We start from the raw sequence: 19272 nt of genomic DNA on the forward strand, positions 1-19272 counted from the left end.
AACACCTAGAAAAAACCATATAAACCTTGTTAAACCAATTTATGATCTTAAAAAAAACACCAAAAAAAACATCTCAAAACCTAAAACCTAAAATCTTTCCAAAATCAGATCTATTTTTTTAGAAACTTTCAAGATAAAAAAAAAATACACACTCTATTCGAACTCCTCTCATCATATGAAAAAATTTGACACAAAAATCGACTATTTTAGTAGCCAAAATTCTAGTCAACAACAACTTTCTCTCTACACTCGAATCCGACAAGTCCCTCTCTCTCATCCCACAAAAAAAAGAATTGAAAAATAATGAAAATGAAGTTTGGTAACAAAATTAGATTTTAAAAAATTAAAGGGACTAGTTATTTAAGAAAAAAAGAAAGATAAAAATAAACTTTTAAGATAAATTTTAAAGCCGTGACCACCTATTCCAATAAAAAAAAACTCCATTGTCAGGAATAGGAGAGAAAATTAAGATCTGATTATCTCCATTATTAAGGATATCAAGAATCATCTGAGCACATTGTAGAAGAAATTCTCTACTCCAGCTTAATAAACCTAACTATACTGCATGAATCCTCAAAATTCTGCATGGTAAGGAAGTAGAGATGAAAATTTAATTTCAACCTGATGAATACCGACTTGACTTAACTTAAATGGATGAGAATGTTTTTGGATATTTATCTTATTTAATGGGTAATTAGTGAGTATAAATATTATCAAATCTGAACTGAAACCTACCTAATCTAATCTAAAACATATATTTATATTATATAAATATATTTGTAGAACATTTAGATTTGTTTTTTTTTAATACAATATGATATATACATATCACACACGCGCACGCGCGCACACGCGCACACAGATATATATATATATAATAAAAAATATAAATAAAAATAATTATCTTACTATTATAATATATAATAGTCAGATAATTATTTTTATTTATATTTTTTACTATATATATATATTAATTATTATATAATACTCATATGGATAGCCGAAACCCGATATATATGATTATGAATATCTAAATTTTTTATCTAATAGATAATAAATAGGACATAAATAGTAAAAAATCTAACCCATGAGTACTCATTACCATTTCTATTAGAAATGCCACAAACCTCGACAAGTATTGTATTTGGTAGTAAAGACTCGTGAAGGCCTTAGAGCTTATTTGGAATTGTGGTAGTGGTGGCGGTTCAAAATGTTTTTCGCTTAAAAATGCATCAAAATAATTTTTTTATTTTTTAAAAAAAAAATTTATATCAGCGCATCAAAACGATTTAAAAACACTAAAAAAAAATATTAATTTTAAACAAAAACAAATTTCAATTTTTTAGAAACACGGGTTTAACCATGTTTCCAAACGGGCCCTTATACTTTAACTACCCAACACCATTGACAAAATCTTAAAGCTTGAATTTTCTTTCAAAACTACATCGATAGGTTAATACCAATATATTTTGATTTTCCACAACCTTAGTTCATGGTTGCATATGGCGTTACCACTTCAAATATATTATATGATTATGAACAATAAAATTCAATTTATTGCATAATGTCAAGTAGACTATATTGGTTGGGGACATGTGCTATATCGCGGGTTTGATTTTGTTTTTCATAAAAAATAATGCTCAATTGTCGTAAATGAGTTTCAAATAAGGAACACAAATCAATAATAATAATAAATGGACTAAATTTAAAATAAAAATTGATCATAATAAATTGGGAATTTTTTCCAAAGAGAGACAATAATATAGCTCGATTCTTAGCACATTAAATACAGAAGGATAAAATTGATAAAAAAAGATCGAAAAAAATCAGCTCGAATCAACTCGAGTTAGCATGACAAACCTGTAACCCCAATAATCAGGGACGAGCCAACCTAGGTTATCCCACTAAACCTGCAACCTAGGTTATACTGTCAAACTCACGATCTAGGTTATCTTGTCAAACCTGCAACTTAGGTCATGATATCACATTAACCCGATAGAAAAGAAAACAAAGAAAATCACAAAGTCCACTAAAAAAAACAAATATAAGCCCGCGTTAACTTTCGAAACCTATGACACAAGTTATTAGACTGAAAACACCCTATCTAGAAAAACTATGAAACACAATTCTCAATTAATCAAATGTTGAAGAATGAGATTGAAAAGAAGAATCTCAAATATACAAAAAGGATTAGAAAAATAGCAATTAAAAAACGAGAATAAAAATTGAAACACAAAATAAATTTTATCTTTAATTGAAAGGGGGATTAAAAATAAAAATTAATTTAAAAAAAGACAAAAAGAAAAAAAAATCAAAAGAATGAGGATCAAAATTGAAATAAAACAAATTTTTTTTATTAAAGGGTGAAATTGAAAAGAAAAAAAATGCTAAAAAAAAACAATGAAAAGAATGAGAACCAAATTAGAAAAAATCACATATCCTAAATTGGGACTAAAAGATGAAATAGAAAAAAAAAATTAAATCTTTCCAAAAGAGTCATAGAACAAAATTAGAAATAAAAAGAATAAGGATCAAAGTGGAAATTCTCATAAATTAGAGGATAACTCTAAAATCTTGCATAGCCAACATGAATTTCAAGGGGAGGAGAGAGAAAAGAAAGAAAAAAAACATCGCAAAAGACTAACCATGCAACTATCAACCTCATACGCCTACCTAAAAGGAAGAAAATACAACAATGCTTTCATTGACACGATGAAAAGAGAATTTTAATAGCTATGAGGTGTTGCACGCACTGCTTGAAGGGTGTGGTGGGTGTAAATTACATGTTGGTAAGTGCATGATAACTTTTTGTTTTTTCGTTTATATATATATATATATATATATATATATATATATATATATATATATATAGTAAAATATCAAATTGTCTCTAAGATGACATGATAACAATGAAATAATCATGATGAAAAGACAAAAAACTTCATTGACACACTTTTAAAATTTTTGCTTTTAGAGGCATTTTGGTCGGTTCACTGAGCTTTTTTTTAATATTTGGTCAAATACTAAATTTTTCCTTAATTGATCTAATAATAATGAAAAAAATCATTATGAAAATACAAAAATGCCCATTGACATAAATTTTTATTTTTATTTTTTTTGCTTTCAAAGGTATTTTGTTCATTTCATTGTGCTTTTAAAATGAAAATATAATAACCCTAATTTTTTTTACATGATGTACCATAAACATATATTATATTATTTTTTAGAACACACATTTGTTTTCTATTTCTCCCAAATTTTCAGCGGAGTTTCTTTTAATATTTCAATACCAAATTATCGACTCAATTTAATTTTCACAACCTACAAATAAATTTCAATATTTTCCCATTATCCGAGACATCCTTATATGTGTATATATCAAGTCCAGCACAAGAATAAACTAAATGGATACACATATGTTCCCTCTTAATGCAATTTGCTTGGTTTAATGGCATACACATATCCTCTCTAACCCATAACAGAAAATTTACTTCATTATTATTTCAAGCAAATTCTTTTAATTGCTCATTAACCAGGGTACTGGTCTTATTAACTCATAAACTAATTTCTCCAATTACCCATTAATCAATATACTATCCTATTAACCAGAGAACTATTATCATCTTTTACCCATTAACCAATGCACTAGTCTCATTAACTAGGGTAACTAGTTTCTTCAATTGTTATTAAACAGGACACTAGTTCTATTTACCAGGATAACTAATTTCTCCAATACTTTAACATTCATAACATGATATGAAAACACAATTAAGGAAATTTACATTGATAGGTAGCTAATACTTTAATTTTTTAGGTGCCTAGCACCTACCTAATGTCAGGGTGCGTGAACTGATCCCCTACTGCTGGATGGGTCCTGTGGTCTCTCATGTACCAATAACAACAATGCCATTTTATATTCTATCATCGGCTTATTTCACATTTTAACTCAATAGTCCATCATTTTATACTTGACTTAAAATGACTTAGTACGATTCCATATCTTCAAGCTAATCATTATTTGAAACATAACTAAAACCAAAAATTTAGTTTTGTGCATAGTTTGTTTTCTTCTGAAAGCTAAGATATAGACTACAACTTTACTAAAAGGAAGAAAACTCATTTTTTTTCCATCGACACATCCAAAACTACTCTTATTACAACATCTAAAAATTGTTTAGCAAAATTTAGTCCAACCTTCCCTCGATTTTTAATCTGTATTTGGAATTTCATAACTCTGATTTAAGTGAGGTAAGTTTCATTGGAAAGATATCATCCCTAACTTCCACTTTCATGAAGAAACCTATTCCATTTTTTTTTTGTAATTTTTGAGTCCTAAACCCGCTGGAAGTTGTTTGATGAAGTTGTCCAGTTTTCCAATTTCTTTCTTTTAACATACAATGAAGTATTTTCATTTGTTTTTCTCATCATTCAATACAGTTGTTTCTCCTTTATGTGACTTAAAACATCACTAACCATATCACCTTAATAATCAACTAATTTTTCTCACTTCTAAAAATAACCAAAAGTTCTCTTACAAAAAAATACATTTACTATCTCTACATTCCTTAATTTATAATATCTCAACATAACACAAAAATCTCTATAATTCCAAACAAACTTGAAATGTACCTAACACATAGTATAACTAACTTTCCATTACAATTTAAAACATGAAATACCTATTTCTTTTCCATCCATTCTTTACATTTAACACATGCTAAAGTAGTTATAATCAAACAACATTCATGTTTTGATTTTGTTTTTTTCAATTTTGTTCTTTTATGGTCGACACTAATACTCTTCAAAACCCTAGGTTTTTTTCTTTCATTGTTCATTATTTTAAGTTGTTTTCATCCATTTTCATCCCAATTACATTAAACAAAGCCAATTTCTCATTTTACCCAATTTTACTCATGAACCCAAATTTAAAATTTGCAATTTACAAATCAATTTCTAATCGTATTCAATCTAACTTTTGTAGTTAAGTTTTAAACCCCTTACCTAGTGATAAAATGAGTTTTGATCCTTAACTAGTAAAAACATTTCCAACACTCCCTCTTTACCCATCTTAATCGGCCCCCTTACCATGTAAATTTTCCAATTTCTTTCACTTATTCTCTTTTAATCATAGTCTAGAAGTTGTTCCCTCACTATCTAGTCTAAATCTTACCCAAACCCATTCAATTTTGTTGCATTTTCTCTCAATATTTGGTGAAAGAAAGCTTGGAAATCCTCCCCCTCTTTTCTTCTTTATGTTGCCCCTTTTTGGAGAGAAATTGTTAGGGTATTTATAGTCCAATCTTTTAGTAATTACACATTAACCCCATTAGCTTAGTTATTTCATTTTTTGTCCCCATCTTTTCTCTTTTCTAATAACTAGTGATGTTCTTTTGTTTCTTTTAATTTTATTCCTTGTCATTTAACTCTACATTCTTGATTTAATTTAACTCATTTCATCTCTAGATTAATATTTTAATATTTTTTTTTAAATTTTAACTGGGATTTTATAGGAAAAGACTTATTTGTCCCTGATAAATCTGATAATGACTAATAGATCTTATACAAAGACTTCAATGCCCCTAATAGTTAGTTTTAAGTTTTTTAGTGGGAAGGGTAAAATCATGAAAAAACTATTTCAATGAACAATGTTTTCACTCAGAATCTACAGTGTTCTCACTTTGTATTTTAGCTTTTGTTAATATACACCACTCTTTCTCTCTCCTTGTATTATTCAAGTTATTAATTTTCAATTACATAATTAACTACATTTATCATATGATTACAAAAACACATATAATTTGTGAAGGAAAGACTCATATTAGGAATAAAATTCATCGAGGGTTTGCTACTACTCTCACTCAAACTACTATTCCCGACCATAGACTTTAAAAGTTAAAAAGAAATTTTAGTGCAAAAATTAAAAATTCAAATTAAAAATAAATACTAACAAATCCATTGGTTTGTGCTCCACTGCGGGCCGAACCAAATGTTTTTAAAATGTAAAAAAAAAATAAGAGTGTGAATAATTTTTTGATAGTGTTATTAAACCAAACCAAATGGTTCAATCTTAAAACCTCCTGACTCAGCTCTTTACCCAACTCGAGTTTCAAATTAAATCATGTGGGAGCTAGCTCGACTTAAATCGATCGATTTCATGTGTTCAAATGCAACATTGATGACCGGTAAAAATATGGCTTAACTTTTAAAAACATTTCAAGATGACAACGTTTTTTAAAAAAATATTAAGACAATGACAGACTAGATCAACCTCGGTTTCCCCACGCCTGGGTCATGGATTCTTTTGGATTTAATAAATTTTATTATAAATTATTTTTATTGAATTATATGATAAAAATAAATGCTCACAAAATTGAGCACCAACCTAAAAATAAACATTTATTTGCAATAGTAATAACCCTATAGAAAACAAAAATAAATAAATCATGCAGTTTATTTCCCAAGCAATCCAATATTGAAGGATATAATAAAAAAAAATTAAAACAACTAAAAAGCCAAAAACAATATCAGGTTAGTGGGTAAATTCGTCAAACCTCTGAATCGGATAACCCGGGCTAGAACGCCAAACCGGGTTTTGAACTTTACTGGGATTATAATTTGTTTTTCAAAATATTTTTTATTTAACTATATGATAACAAACATAGATAATAAAATCTTGGCAAACCCGCAAACCATGTTCATCCTATAGAAAGACAAAATAAAAAGAAACTAATTACAAAGCCAAATTCTCAACCATTTCAATATTAAAAGATGAAATCGAAAAAAATAAATTTGAAAAAAAATCATACAAAAAATATCATAACAAAAAAAAGAGAAAAGGAAGAAGAAAAAAAACACTATAATCCACGGTGTAATAGGTGTGGGTAAATAGTAATTTTCCTATACCCTCTAGTTTTTGTTACTTTATAAAGTTTAATAATATGAATTTTTTTAAAATTATTTTTTTTAACTATATGAGAAAAAAAAAATAGACTATATAAAAGTTAAGCTCAATTGAAAAAAAAAACACCCCATCAAACTTATAAACCAAAACAACTTGGGTTACCTTGACAAACCCATTAACCTTGTAAAAAGGCAAAATAAAAGGAAACAAATTACAAAATTAAATTCTCAATCATCCCAATATTAAAAGATAAAATTAAATAAAAACAAATTTGAAAAAAAACAAAAGAAAAAAAGAAAAGCAAAACATTGTAAATTACTATTGTAATCCACAAACCACAATGCAATGCGTGTAAATGAACAATGATTTCCCTCACATCCTTTAATTTTTGTTAATATCAAATAATTATACAACACATGTTTTGAGAGTGCCTCAGTTGAGATTTTCAGCTCGTAGCCTTGGTTTGATTAAAAGCCCAAGACCCACCCCAGCTCAAGAATCAACCTGAATATCCTATCTAAGTTAGGATATGCAAAATTAGACTAACCTACTTTAGATTCCCACCCGATCTAGTCCATGATCAAGTATGGTTGGATTTTATTACTGGTTAATAAACTCGGTTAAACTTGACAAGTCATCTCAGACTTGGCTTGTGCCAGGTTTTACAATAAATAAAGAAAGTTGATATAACATGATAAAAAACTAGAATTAATCTATAATTTGATAAAAAAAACTTATTGAAAACAATATAATATTTTTCTTAGAAATTAAATTAAAATATCTATCGTGACTACGTATTACCCAGATCAAACTCCTCGAGTTAGTTTAATACCTGTTTATTTTTGTATTTTAAAAGGCCTTTTGAAAAAAAATTAAATTTATTTTATTTTTTATTTATTTTAAATTAATATTTTTTATTGTTTTTAAATTATTTTGATATATTAATATTAAAAATAATTTTATTTTAATTAATTTTCAAACAAAAAAAAACTTTAAAAAATAATAGTTATACTACTCCCAAACAGCCCTAATAATACGACTCCCGTGTTTCTGTAGTGGGCCAAATTAAACTGGGCTTAGGAACCCTGTCCCTTTCAAGACTGGTATTTTCTTATCATAGAAGCAAAAATAAATTAAATAATTACTCTCTCAAAAACACATGACAGTACATAATTATCCTTCGGGGTCAGAGATCCAAGAGAACCCGTGAGACCCAGATTGAGATCAGAAGTGGGTTCTGTTTGTTTATCGAGAAAAAATGCAGAAGATGAACCAAGCATTCGAGAAAGTGAAGATGCTAGTTGGAATGGAAGTGGAAGATGAAGAAGAAGGTGTTGCAACAGTGGAAAGCAGTTCCTTTACTTTCATGGACGATTTCAATAGAGACTGCACCCTCTCCACTAAACAAGTTTGTATCTTTTCTTTGGTTTTTAATCTAATGACATTGACTCTTTAACGGGTTTGATTCATGATTCAATTTTATGTTAGGAGGGTATCTTGTTTTGACATTGGAATTGTCTTTTAAAGGGGTTTTTCTTTGGCTGCTTATCCGTTGTAAGGATGAAAAATTTGATAAGATTCCTTGTAGTGTAATGTAATGCTGTCATCATGGCTTGTAAATAAATGATTTTTATAGTGATTGAAAAACTAATACCACAATTTATGATGTGCATGTTTTATATTTTAATGATTGGTGGGTGACCATTCAGCTTTGTTTTGATGCAAAACTTGCTGTTGTGGGAGCTAGATTTTTCAAGATAAAGATTTAATGCTATTGAAAATGAGAAAGAGGATATTTTGAGTTTGTGAAAGGAGGGTTCAACTACATTAAGAGTTAGTGTATCCCCTTAGTTCCAAACGCCCCTGCATCAGGCATAATGGGGCTGTTTTTGGAGCTTGCTTTGACTTTTGGTCTTAAATTTCCTGCGCTGACAACCAAAATATTGACAACTGAAGTCAGAAAATGTTTTCTTAACAATGTATATGAACATTGGGTAGGGAAAAACCCTGATTGTAACTCGTTTTAGGATATGGATGTTGCTTTTAAATTTGGCTGAAATTGCAAAGGATAATTAGTTCTAAATTGAGGAATCAGAATTCAAGCATCAGCTGTTGACTAAGATTGGTTGGACATTCCTTCTGTTTTTCCTATGTTGATGTGATTATTTATTTGTTTTATTTGAATTTATATTGAATGTTTTATTGCCAATACATCTCAATATGGTGTGCTTTCTCTCTCTTTCTTTCAAACAGAGGTTTTACGGTTTTGCCATATGCTTTTCTACTGGCTTAGCTTGTGTCCTTTTGGTAAGTCTTACCACTTTCAAATTCTAGCTCCCCTTTCATTACTGTATCTTATTATTACCAGCATTTCTCTAACAAAATCTGGCAATGACATTTTCTGGACAGAAACACTGCCCTTTGGTTGACCAACTAAATAGTATTACTTGGTTAGTCTCTTGCCCAAGAAACAAGATCCTGATATAAGTACTCAAAGCAACAAGATAACCATTGCTTGTTTGACTTGGGGGAGGGGACTTTCAAAGTAATACCCTTACCATTTAGTTTTAGAAATGGAGTTCTACATGGTGAATTAAAAGATTAATGCTTATACTAGAACAAGTCAACAATTTTGAGTAGGATCAAGCACATACTGCGCAGACAAGGCTATATAAGCTTGTTGTTCTTTACTTTATGATGGGTGAAAGCAACAAAGAGACCTGTTAGATTTTAGGCTTTCTATGCTCCTTTAGTGTTACAGAGTCCGTACTTGCATTAAAATTTAAAGGAATTCAATTCTATCACAAAGTTTAACTCAGCTGGGACAAATGGTTTAACTGCCCTTTGTATCATTCTAACCTTAGTATTTGTATCTTTGAGATTTTGAAGTGAGGAGATTGAAACGTTATCCAGTATCTTGTTCGTATATTGCTCATAGTATTTCTGTATGACACGATTTCACTTGACATAATTTTGTGTCTTTTGAAGTTACTGATTTGCTTTGTCTTCCATGATCTGTTGTTGCAGTCAATGCTGGTGTTTTTCAATCCAGTCAAGTTTGGAATTACTTTCACATTTGGCAATTTGCTTTCACTTGGGAGGTCTGTGTTTTGGATTTATGTATTTTATGCTCCATGCTGCTGTGGGCTAATTAAAACATTTTATGTGGTCATATATGCCAGGATATCTGCTCTATTTTACTCATCTTTTTACTGCATGTAGGTCCTTTAGCCTGTGATTTAGGTGAATTAAATCTATTGTGTTACAGTGATCTGATTGTGCAATTTTTTATCCGCATTTTAGTATATGATCCCATATATTTCGAGCCTTTTCTTCGTAGCCTGCATATTATACAATAGATGATGGAAAGAGCAAAACAAGAAAGACAAGATCTCAAGTTTCTTCCATGATTTGTGTGTTAGGCATCTTCAACACAAGTTTCTTGGTGAAGAATGTAACTGAAACCATGTTTATGATAACGTATTTCAAGTTTTACTTGGAAGTAAGACATATATGGCTTCAGTTGCAAACATTGATGAATATGATTTTTAATTAAGCAGTCTTAGTATTTGGTATTTTTATACCTTCATTTTTAGGAAGTGCTAACTTGTGAGTACCCTGCAAGCTCAAACATCTTACATTATTTAAAAGTTTGTGATTCCATCCTTGCTATGATGAAATTTGTTTATAATTATAGTGTCAAATGTTTTTGAGTTTTTGTGTGTGGCCAAGTTACCTTTATTGACTGACTTGTTATTCTGTTCTGCTTAATTTATCATGGAGATAATCATTAATTAGCTAAATCCATTTACATCTTTTATGAGTTCATTTGGTGGCTATTTTTTATTTTTTATTTCAGATACTAAGTTGGTGTCTTTTCTATTGCAGCACAGCATTCTTGATTGGCCCAAAACGTCAAGTTTCTATGATGCTTGATCCTGTTCGTATATATGCAACTGCCCTGTATCTTGCAAGTATAATTATTGCTTTGCTCTGTGCTCTATATGTAAGCCAAGCTCTTGCCCTTTTTTCTTCCTTCCTGATTGTTATCTGTAATTTTCTTCAGACAGAACCATAATTTTGTTCTCATATTTTATGATCTTCCACTGTATACACTGGTCAGGTTCATAACAAGCTTTTGACACTGTTGGCAATCATTTTGGAGTTTGGTGCACTAATTTGGTATGCTTAAGTACTCTAATCGTTGTGCACATTTTATTTATCTCATTCCTACTACAATGAGTGTTGATTCCCATGGAATTGCAGTGACTAAGTTTGACTCCATTTTATTTATCTCATTATGTTTGTTTTTTATAACGCTGGTTTATCTGGCAAATGTATGGCACTACCAAAACCTGACCAAAGCTAAGCATGAGACAGAAATGAGGCCAAGTTATTATGAGAAACTTGAGATTTTTTATAGTTCTCCTTTGAATGTGTTCGGAAGAAGGTAAACTTGCAACAACCTAAAATAAGTGCATTCAGACATGTTTCTATTGATAGACCATGCTACAGTCAATTCCTCTGCATATCGAATCTGAAGTCATGTAATCTATGCTTTTTGTACATAGTGTCCTACTTGATTTGTCTTATACAATTTTATTGAGTCATCAGCTCTTGTTATAAGCCAGTGGTTTCAAAAAGAATCCAAACCTTTTTGTGAAGGAAAAAAGCACATTGTTTGGGCTAACCATGAAAGCAGTCCTTATTTGCTTAAATGCTATATTTTAGCTTTTCCATTTTTTATGTTTGCTGCTCATATTTGGTTTTTTTGGTTATTGCTAAAGTTATCCGTGTATGGGCATTATCACTTGTGCAGAAGTGCAAAGGCTACGCACCATATAATCAAAATGGCATTTCCCGCTCTCTCTGTTTAATTATGGCTACAATTCATGTGAATTTTCCCTTTTCACTCTTTACAGGTATAGCTTGAGCTACATCCCTTTCGCAAGGGCCATGGTCTCCAAGATCATGTTAGCTTGCTTTGACACAGAATTTTAGGCTGATATACAATCTGTAAAGAACTCTGGAGGCGTTGATTGGAGAAGACAATTCAACATGTGTGGATGAGACATTTCTGAGGCTGTATATCGAGGGAGGTTAGTAGACCTCAGATGGATCAACTACAAACCTTTTATGTATGACGATGCCCTGAAAAAATCAGTTTGTTTTTCCTTTACCATCCGGTTTCTTCTAGGCTTTCTTTTCTTTTTTTCCCCCCCGCTCTAGGTTATGATGAGAATGAACTTGGCTAAGTTCGTATGTATTTACTTCAGGGCGATGTTAGAAACCCTAAACCCTACAAAGTTTACTACTATTGTGCATGAATATAAGCTCACCTTTTTGCCCATACTTAGTGTATCTTTTCTTCCCTGAAACCTGACACCATTTTCTTTATAGTTGGTCCCTTGTGTTGTTCCATTTTCTGTTGTTTGTGGCCGCATTATTGCAAACTGGTCGCTTGCACTTGCTTTCTCATATGTATTGATTGCGTTGGAAGGTTTGTTTTGACTAACTGCACTGAAAATCTCAGCAAAGATCGCTAGGCTTTTAATTGAAGTCTTACTTTGTATTGTATTCAATACTGAGGGAGCAGTCAAGATCTCCATAAAAGTGAGCGCAAGGGAGAAAAATGATACGAGGCTGCATTACTGATACCATAAATCTCATGGAAAAAAACAAGAAATAGTCTTATGATGGCCTTAGGTCGAAGCACAGCACAATGCTACTTCCCATTTCAGCAAGGTTTACAAAAATCAAGATCCGCTGCAACTCGCTACTCTGTGTCCCATCCCTTAAAAGAGCCAGCAGAAACGCAGTGGCTCCTAGTGGTATTTCATTTTCGTTGGTGAGGATGACATAAAAGACAGTAAATTATTTTTATTTAGTCCCTGTATTTCTTATGATTTTGGACTTTAGTTCTTCTGGTTTTAAAAATCGTTACTTGGTTACTTGACCAGAGTTCCCTGTTAATTTTTTTCAAAATATCCAAGCTGCCCTTGTGATTTGGTTTTTGGCAGGCGAGATTGAAAAAACTGACTAAAAGACAAGGCTATTTTAGGGGGGAATAAAACAATTAAATTATCATGGTTAACTAGTATGTTGACTGCATTATAGATGGATCTTAAATTACAATGATTCAACATGGGCTCTTCGTTCCAAAGAGATTAACTAATTATTTAGGTAGAAAGACAAGGATTACATAACATTTCACTCTACAAGATAACAAAATCACCATAAAAACTGAAGAATTATTGAAATCATAGTTATGATACTCGATTTGAATCTATCTAGATCACGGGGTTAAATCGAATCGGTTAATCGATAAATTCATGGATAAACAAGACTAAGTTCAACGAAAACAAATTAAAAAGCTAGTACATTGAAAAGAAAAGTCAAAGCAAAAAGCTAAGAAAATAGCAAAGGAATCGGTTGACCGATTTATAGAAATCCCAGAAACCAGTTGACTGGTGCACACGAGAAAAAACTAGTCAATCAGTTTCTAGAAAACCCAGAACCAGTCGACCGGTTATGCTATTAACTGGAAAATAGACTGAACCGGAGAAGGCAGTACCATAACACTCAATCATGATCCTTAACCTTTTTCTTCTTCTTTATCCATCTCGAAATAGGAATAAACTCACCCTCAGAATCCAATGTATCCGAGGTAAAGGATGAAGCATTAGGAGTTGCTGCAGAAGATTCCTGAGCCTCGGAAGAGCTTGGAAGTGACCCTTGCTTACTAGTAGTGCACCGAACCAGTTCCTTTTGGGCTAGTTGTTTTTTCCCAACATGCCCTTCTTTTGATGTTGTTAAGGCCGAGCTCTTGTGGCTCCTGAGGAGCTTGCATAGATGGCTCCAGAGGTGCTGGCGAAGTGGTCAAGGTAGGATCAGCAGTAGTCGAGGCTACAGGCAAGGCATCACCCTTTACCTTCTTACTAGCCTGAGTATGACATTTGTGACCAAAAACCTTGCACTTTTTACAGTGCCTCGGCTTCCACATCAACAACGATGGCCTCAGTTGAGTCACATTGCTGAACCTTAAGATTATGGACAATCTGCAGTGAAGCATCTGACTCAACACATCTAATCGCGTGACGTTACAGGTCTGCTCGTCACATGATAATTAATGGCTTACCAACCATACTCCAATTAAGGGAAGATTTGTTCTCCCTTTCCCCTTTTTACACATCCGAACACAGCTAACGACAACTACAATCCTTTATGCCTTCAAGAATTGCAAATTGCTTGACTATCACCCTCTCTAATGATTAGTAAAATGGTGGATTAGTAGAAGGCTTGCATTTTGCAATTCTTTTGCTCTCTCTACTCACTGTTGCATGCATTAAAAAAGAGAGAAAGAAAATCAAAATCACTACTAATTGGCTAGGTCTAAAGCATGTGCTAATAATGAACACTTTGTGTCTCTCTGCATGAATCAATATCACCAAGGCAGATTAACAAAGAAAAGAAATCATGATTATATGGTAAAGAAAATATAGGAATTGATTGCAAGAGTCCTTGCTTAATTATTATTTTAGTATTAATCTTAGCATCATGGAAGCATCAATTAGTGCCTATGCTTATCATAATCATACCCCTAATTCTGCTACTTAACTTTTCTTAATCAGGTATCCTAAGCTTAACCCTGATAACCCTTTGTCAAGTTCAAAATTTTTCCTCAACAGTCAAAGAGTTCCAATTCTTTCTGCACATGCACCCTACTTATGATTTTAATCAAATACTTAATTGTTCACTCATTTGCATTCCCATTTCTCACCCCACCTTACCCTCCTGTAATTCAAACTTGAGATCTCACTCTGATAGCATGAGACATAAGGTTTCGTTTGTTTATGTGATATGGGGTGGTGCTGTTTGCGTCTTATTCTAACCATATATTTAAAAGTATTTGATTAATTAACACACATCTTCTTTAAATTAGAAACAAACAAAAGATTGAGCTTAGAAAACTTTGAGATATAAATGCTGTTAGATGGAGACAATTATATGACTGTGAAATGGGTAGTTGAAGCCTCAATATGATTATCATCAAATAAATTTGTTAGATGTGACAGCATAGTGGTATTTGCATTATAATTCCAGTGAAAAACATTAGTTTGCTAAACATTTCATCATCTAGCATGAATCTGGGGTGGTATATCTAGAGGCATAGCCACAGGAACATCAAAGTAAGATAGTATTCGGTACAACATGATGTGATGTAATGATAACAAACTTAGTTTCCTTCTGGATTTGATTTTCTATGAAGATGAAGAAAAGAAACAGGCTCCTGGACTGCATGATCTTGAACATACCTAGATCATAGAACTACCTAGACTACTTTGTATTTGCTCATAATAGTGGAAGACGTTATAGGATGAATGCTGAAAGCTGGAGAAAAGCATAATAAATCATAAAACAACAGCAAATGCTTAGTTCTGATAGACTGCAATATGCTTCTAGCTGCTAGTTGAGTTCTTGACATAGTTATGTTTGTTGTTGTGCATCCACACTTTGAGAACTCTTCTCTTGATCCCCAACTCTTGACAAAGCCCTTGCACAACAGATTCTTCTAGCTTTTGCATTTTCCACCCGGCTTTCTCTGCGAAGTTCAACATCTTTTGTTTCTGTTCTTCTGTGAACTTGGTCCTAAACCTCTTTCTCAGCTTCTCAACTGGTCTAGTGGTCAGTATCCCACCTCCATTATCTTCTTCCTTCTCATCGGATTCTGAAGTGATTGCATTTGCTCCACCATTTTTGTAGGAGACTACCACTTGGTGAGGTGGTGGTGCCCTTGAGGAAATGAAGGAACTTGTAGGGTACCCTTGTGGTGGTGATCCAATAATGCCATTATGATGGCCCGAAATGAGTCTACCACTCCCAATATTGCTCATGACAGGATAGTGATGATGGCAGTCATATGAACATTCGCCATCTATCTCTTTCCTGTGGAAGTTCCTATGGCAATTGCAGGCTGAGCACTTGAGGGCCTCAAGGCTGCCTTCTTCTCCTCCTGGTATGAACTCACCACACCCATCTGTTGCATTCCCACCAATAGCGGCTGCATGGTTTTTGAGGCATTCCTTGTACCTCATCACTTTCTTGTAGGGCCTTTGGTCCTCCTGCTGGCTTGAAGGGGAAGAATGTCCAATGGTGGGAACTTGAGCTGCTGCTGCTGAAGTGACAGTGTGGCTGTGGCCATTTCCACCTGCATAACTACCATTCCTTGAGATTGGCATGTCCTTTTGTAGGCTAGATTCATCCATCCTTTATTCTTATTTTTGGTGCTCCTTCCAACCAAAGCAATTGAGTGGAAATTGTACTCTTTTCTGGGATTTAAGGACTTTGGCAGTTAGTCACCTCATTCACTAGCTCCCTCTCTCTCTCCTTTGTCACACGCATACAAAAAAAAAGATAATGATACTTATGGTGGCCAAGACTTGAAATCTTCACACACAGATGCTAAATCTTTCTCTGTATTTTATTTCCCAAGAAAATGGAAAGAAACCAAAACAAGTGACTCGTTTAGAAAAGCCAGTGAAGGGAGTAAATGCCTAAGTCATGGAAAACTGACAGAATGGGGCTGATGAGGTGAACATGATCAATGAAGATGGGCCAAAGACTGATTGAGAAAACCTATAAAAACATTGGATGCTCTTGGAAATATATGCTCAGCTTAAATGTATCTGATGGGAAAAGGATAGGGTGACAGACAAAAAGGACGGATGACACACATTCACCACTATATGCTTTTATTAATACAAGAAATTAGCGATGAAATTTGCAAGTGAAGCAAAGAAACTTATAACTAGAGCTTATATATACATTTATTTATATAACTAGAGGAACTAACAGTACTTCTAGGCTATATGGTAGTAATTAATTTACGAAGAAAGCCGAGGGAGAAAGACAAATATGAGAGAGGTTAGCAGCAAGGATAGAATTAAAAACTGGGATGGTTTTGCTTTCTTTGCTTGCACTATCAACAATATAGCAATTAGCTTTTAGGGCATGGACAGGCCAATCTCAGAAGCACACTTCAATTGTTTGGTGGAAATAGTAAGCAAGAAAAGACCAAGCAAGAAGAAATGGAAGACATGATCTGTGCCTGTCAGAAAGTGTCAGGTCAGATATATAGAGGCTGATATAAATGTCATGCAAGTGGTTGTTTCAGCAACAACTACGAAATTAATGAGATTAAAGACCCTTTTCCCGTCATGAGATTTCAGGTATTATCTTAAAGAAAATCTTGTAAATCTGATAGAAATACAATCACTATGATGAATTTAAGCTTAGTTTAATGAACTAAACTACGGTGAATTAATTAATGATCAAAGATGAGCTGCTAGTGTGTAATAATCTTGAGATTCCAGTAATTGGCATTGAGCTGGCTTCCTTTTGCCTTCCTATTATGCATGTAATCATTATAGTCTAGAGAGGTAGATCTTAATGTTAGTGCATTTTTTTCTTAGCTTTAGAGGAGTCCTTGTCCCTTCCATCATATCATATTGACAAAATCTTAGATGCCTATATATATATATATATATATATATATATATATATAGCGTGAATGAGTAAAACTTCCTTGCCTTTCTCCCTGTGTCGAGTTCTCCATTTCTCAAGTCACAGTACTAACCTGGCCGCACAACTGTGGAAAAAGAGAATTAATTTGTCTGCAACAAGGTAGGTTTTTTTTCTTAAACCAGTGATTTGAATAGTTGAAAATGTCATTAAATCCAAACAGTAGTGTTCATGGAGTATTTATTGGTGCTTATGCATAACCAGCTGCTAGCTAATTAAATTGATCTCCAAGTCTCGCACCATGTAGAAATGAAATTAATGAATGATAGTTGGCAAAGGTGGTTTCCATCTCCATTAATAAGATTCAATACCATTCTGGTTCTACTGCCATAGACTTGGCAAAGGTGGTTTCCATCTCCATTAATAAGATTCAATACCATTCTGGTTCTACTGCCATAGACTGAGCAATTGACTCTCTAACAAGTATAGTTCAACAACTTGAGCTAACATAAGCAAAATTAGGGTTCAAAATCAATCTCAAGTTTGAATGAACTAACCATTTATTTATATAATCATAGAACTACAACCCTTGCAAATGGAGTTGAAGTGGCTAAAATCACCATTTAATCTATCTATTGTATCATCATATATTTACTTATGAAACAGAGGTAGGTTTGTATCTTTATAAGTTGCTGAGGCAATATAGCTCAAGTTGTGAAAGGAGAGACTACTCTAGGGTCGTGTTAATTTTTATAATTATAATTAAAAAAAATAATTTAAAAAATCTATAAATTACAATCTTTTTAATTAATAATTTAGAAAAAAATTTAGTGGGATCCATATAAAACTATGATACATATTGATTAATGAAACACCTTCAAGATTATAACTAAGATAGAATACAGTATAAATTATGCACCGTACCATACTCGTAAATAGACCCGGCTAAAGATTCCAGGTTCCTCCTAGCTAGATTCCCATTATCCAAAAAAAAAAAAAAAGAAATTAATGAAGCTACATGTTTTGAAACATTTTAAAGAACATGAAAGAGATGTTCAATGGATTAAGTAAGGTTTGTTGAGGTGTTTAGAAGGAGTAATTAGACTTATTTGTGTATACTATAGAGTGAATGGCAGTGGTTCCAGTAGTTGTTTTCATTTAAGATGGCAGGATGACCTGAGCCTGGGGGCAGGGAACTGGAGTAAATGATAACCACTCGTATATTTAGTAGAGTAAATCCTCCGAACAAAGTCTTTGTTTCATTTACTTTCAGTTTCGTACTAACAAGTTGATCATAAATTAATAATAATAAATAAATAACCATCTTGAATATATATATAAAGATTATTCAATCATTTAGGTAAATTTAAAACTTCATTTCCTTTTGTATTGGCTTATCCTATAATCTTGATAAGCTTTACCTTTATTTAAATGTGTGTTTGATAGTGTGATATATGATATTTTTATAAAAGTATTTTTTAATTAAAAATACGTTAAAATAGCATATCTAAATTATTAAAAAATACATTAAAAAAACATTAATTTAATACTTTCCGGATGAAATAGTTTGAAATGTACTTTGAAAAAAGAATTAAAACGTATTACTAAATAAATCAAAAGTATTTTTAGATCCATTGAAAACGTAAATTCTTTAAAAAATGGGTTATTTTTATTTTTTTAACGTGGGTGTCCGGGCTAGCTTGCGCGCACCTCGACTAATCCCACGGGCCCTGAAGTTAACGACCATGTAAGCCTCCAGTGGCCATTATATGAGCAACCACAGGGTTCGAACCTGAAACCACAGAGGGAGCAAACCTCTTGGTCTCAAACTCTTACCACTGGGCCACCAC

The 19272-nt window shown here is 32.4% G+C and overlaps 2 protein-coding genes across 3 annotated transcripts; one reads left to right on the plus strand and one right to left on the minus strand.

Moving 5' to 3' along the window:
* Positions 1–8029: 8029 nt before the first annotated feature.
* LOC7463017 (uncharacterized) lies at positions 8030–12251 on the plus strand. 2 transcript variants are annotated; one of them, XM_002305316.4, is made up of 6 exons: positions 8033–8309; positions 9155–9208; positions 9929–10002; positions 10790–10907; positions 11025–11083; positions 11824–12251. In XM_002305316.4, the coding sequence occupies exons 1-6, from the start codon at positions 8160–8162 to the stop codon at positions 11900–11902; spliced, it is 534 nt and encodes a 177-aa protein (XP_002305352.1). In that variant the 5' UTR covers positions 8033–8159; the 3' UTR covers positions 11903–12251. The 2 variants fall into 2 exon arrangements, with proteins under 2 accessions (XP_024455624.1, XP_002305352.1); XM_024599856.2 differs by lacking the exon at positions 9155–9208 and having other exon boundaries at positions 8030–8309.
* Positions 12120–17440, minus strand: LOC7472590 (zinc-finger homeodomain protein 3). Its single transcript, XM_002305976.4, has 2 exons — positions 15217–17440; positions 12120–14234 (listed from the first exon to the last, which is right to left on the minus strand). Exon 1 carries the CDS (start codon positions 16165–16167, stop codon positions 15361–15363), a length of 807 nt encoding a protein of 268 aa, XP_002306012.2. The 5' UTR covers positions 16168–17440; the 3' UTR covers positions 12120–14234; positions 15217–15360.
* Between the last annotated feature and the right edge of the window lie 1832 nt (positions 17441–19272).

Source organism: Populus trichocarpa, chromosome 4 (genome assembly GCF_000002775.5).
Source record: "Populus trichocarpa isolate Nisqually-1 chromosome 4, P.trichocarpa_v4.1, whole genome shotgun sequence".
Lineage (NCBI taxonomy): Eukaryota > Viridiplantae > Streptophyta > Magnoliopsida > Malpighiales > Salicaceae > Populus > Populus trichocarpa.

Bases quoted from the DNA above. Each gene is read 5' to 3' on its own strand.
- LOC7472590 (XM_002305976.4), bottom strand. From the start codon at position 16,167: ATGGATGAATCTAGCCTACAAAAGGACATGCCAATCTCAAGGAATGGT.
- LOC7463017 (XM_002305316.4), top strand. From the start codon at position 8,160: ATGCAGAAGATGAACCAAGCATTCGAGAAAGTGAAGATGCTAGTTGGA. The intron at 10,003-10,789 runs GTCTGTGTTTTG...TTTCTATTGCAG, and splicing joins AATTTGCTTTCACTTGGGAG to CACAGCATTCTTGATTGGCC. The intron at 10,908-11,024 runs GTAAGCCAAGCT...TACACTGGTCAG, and splicing joins CTTTGCTCTGTGCTCTATAT to GTTCATAACAAGCTTTTGAC.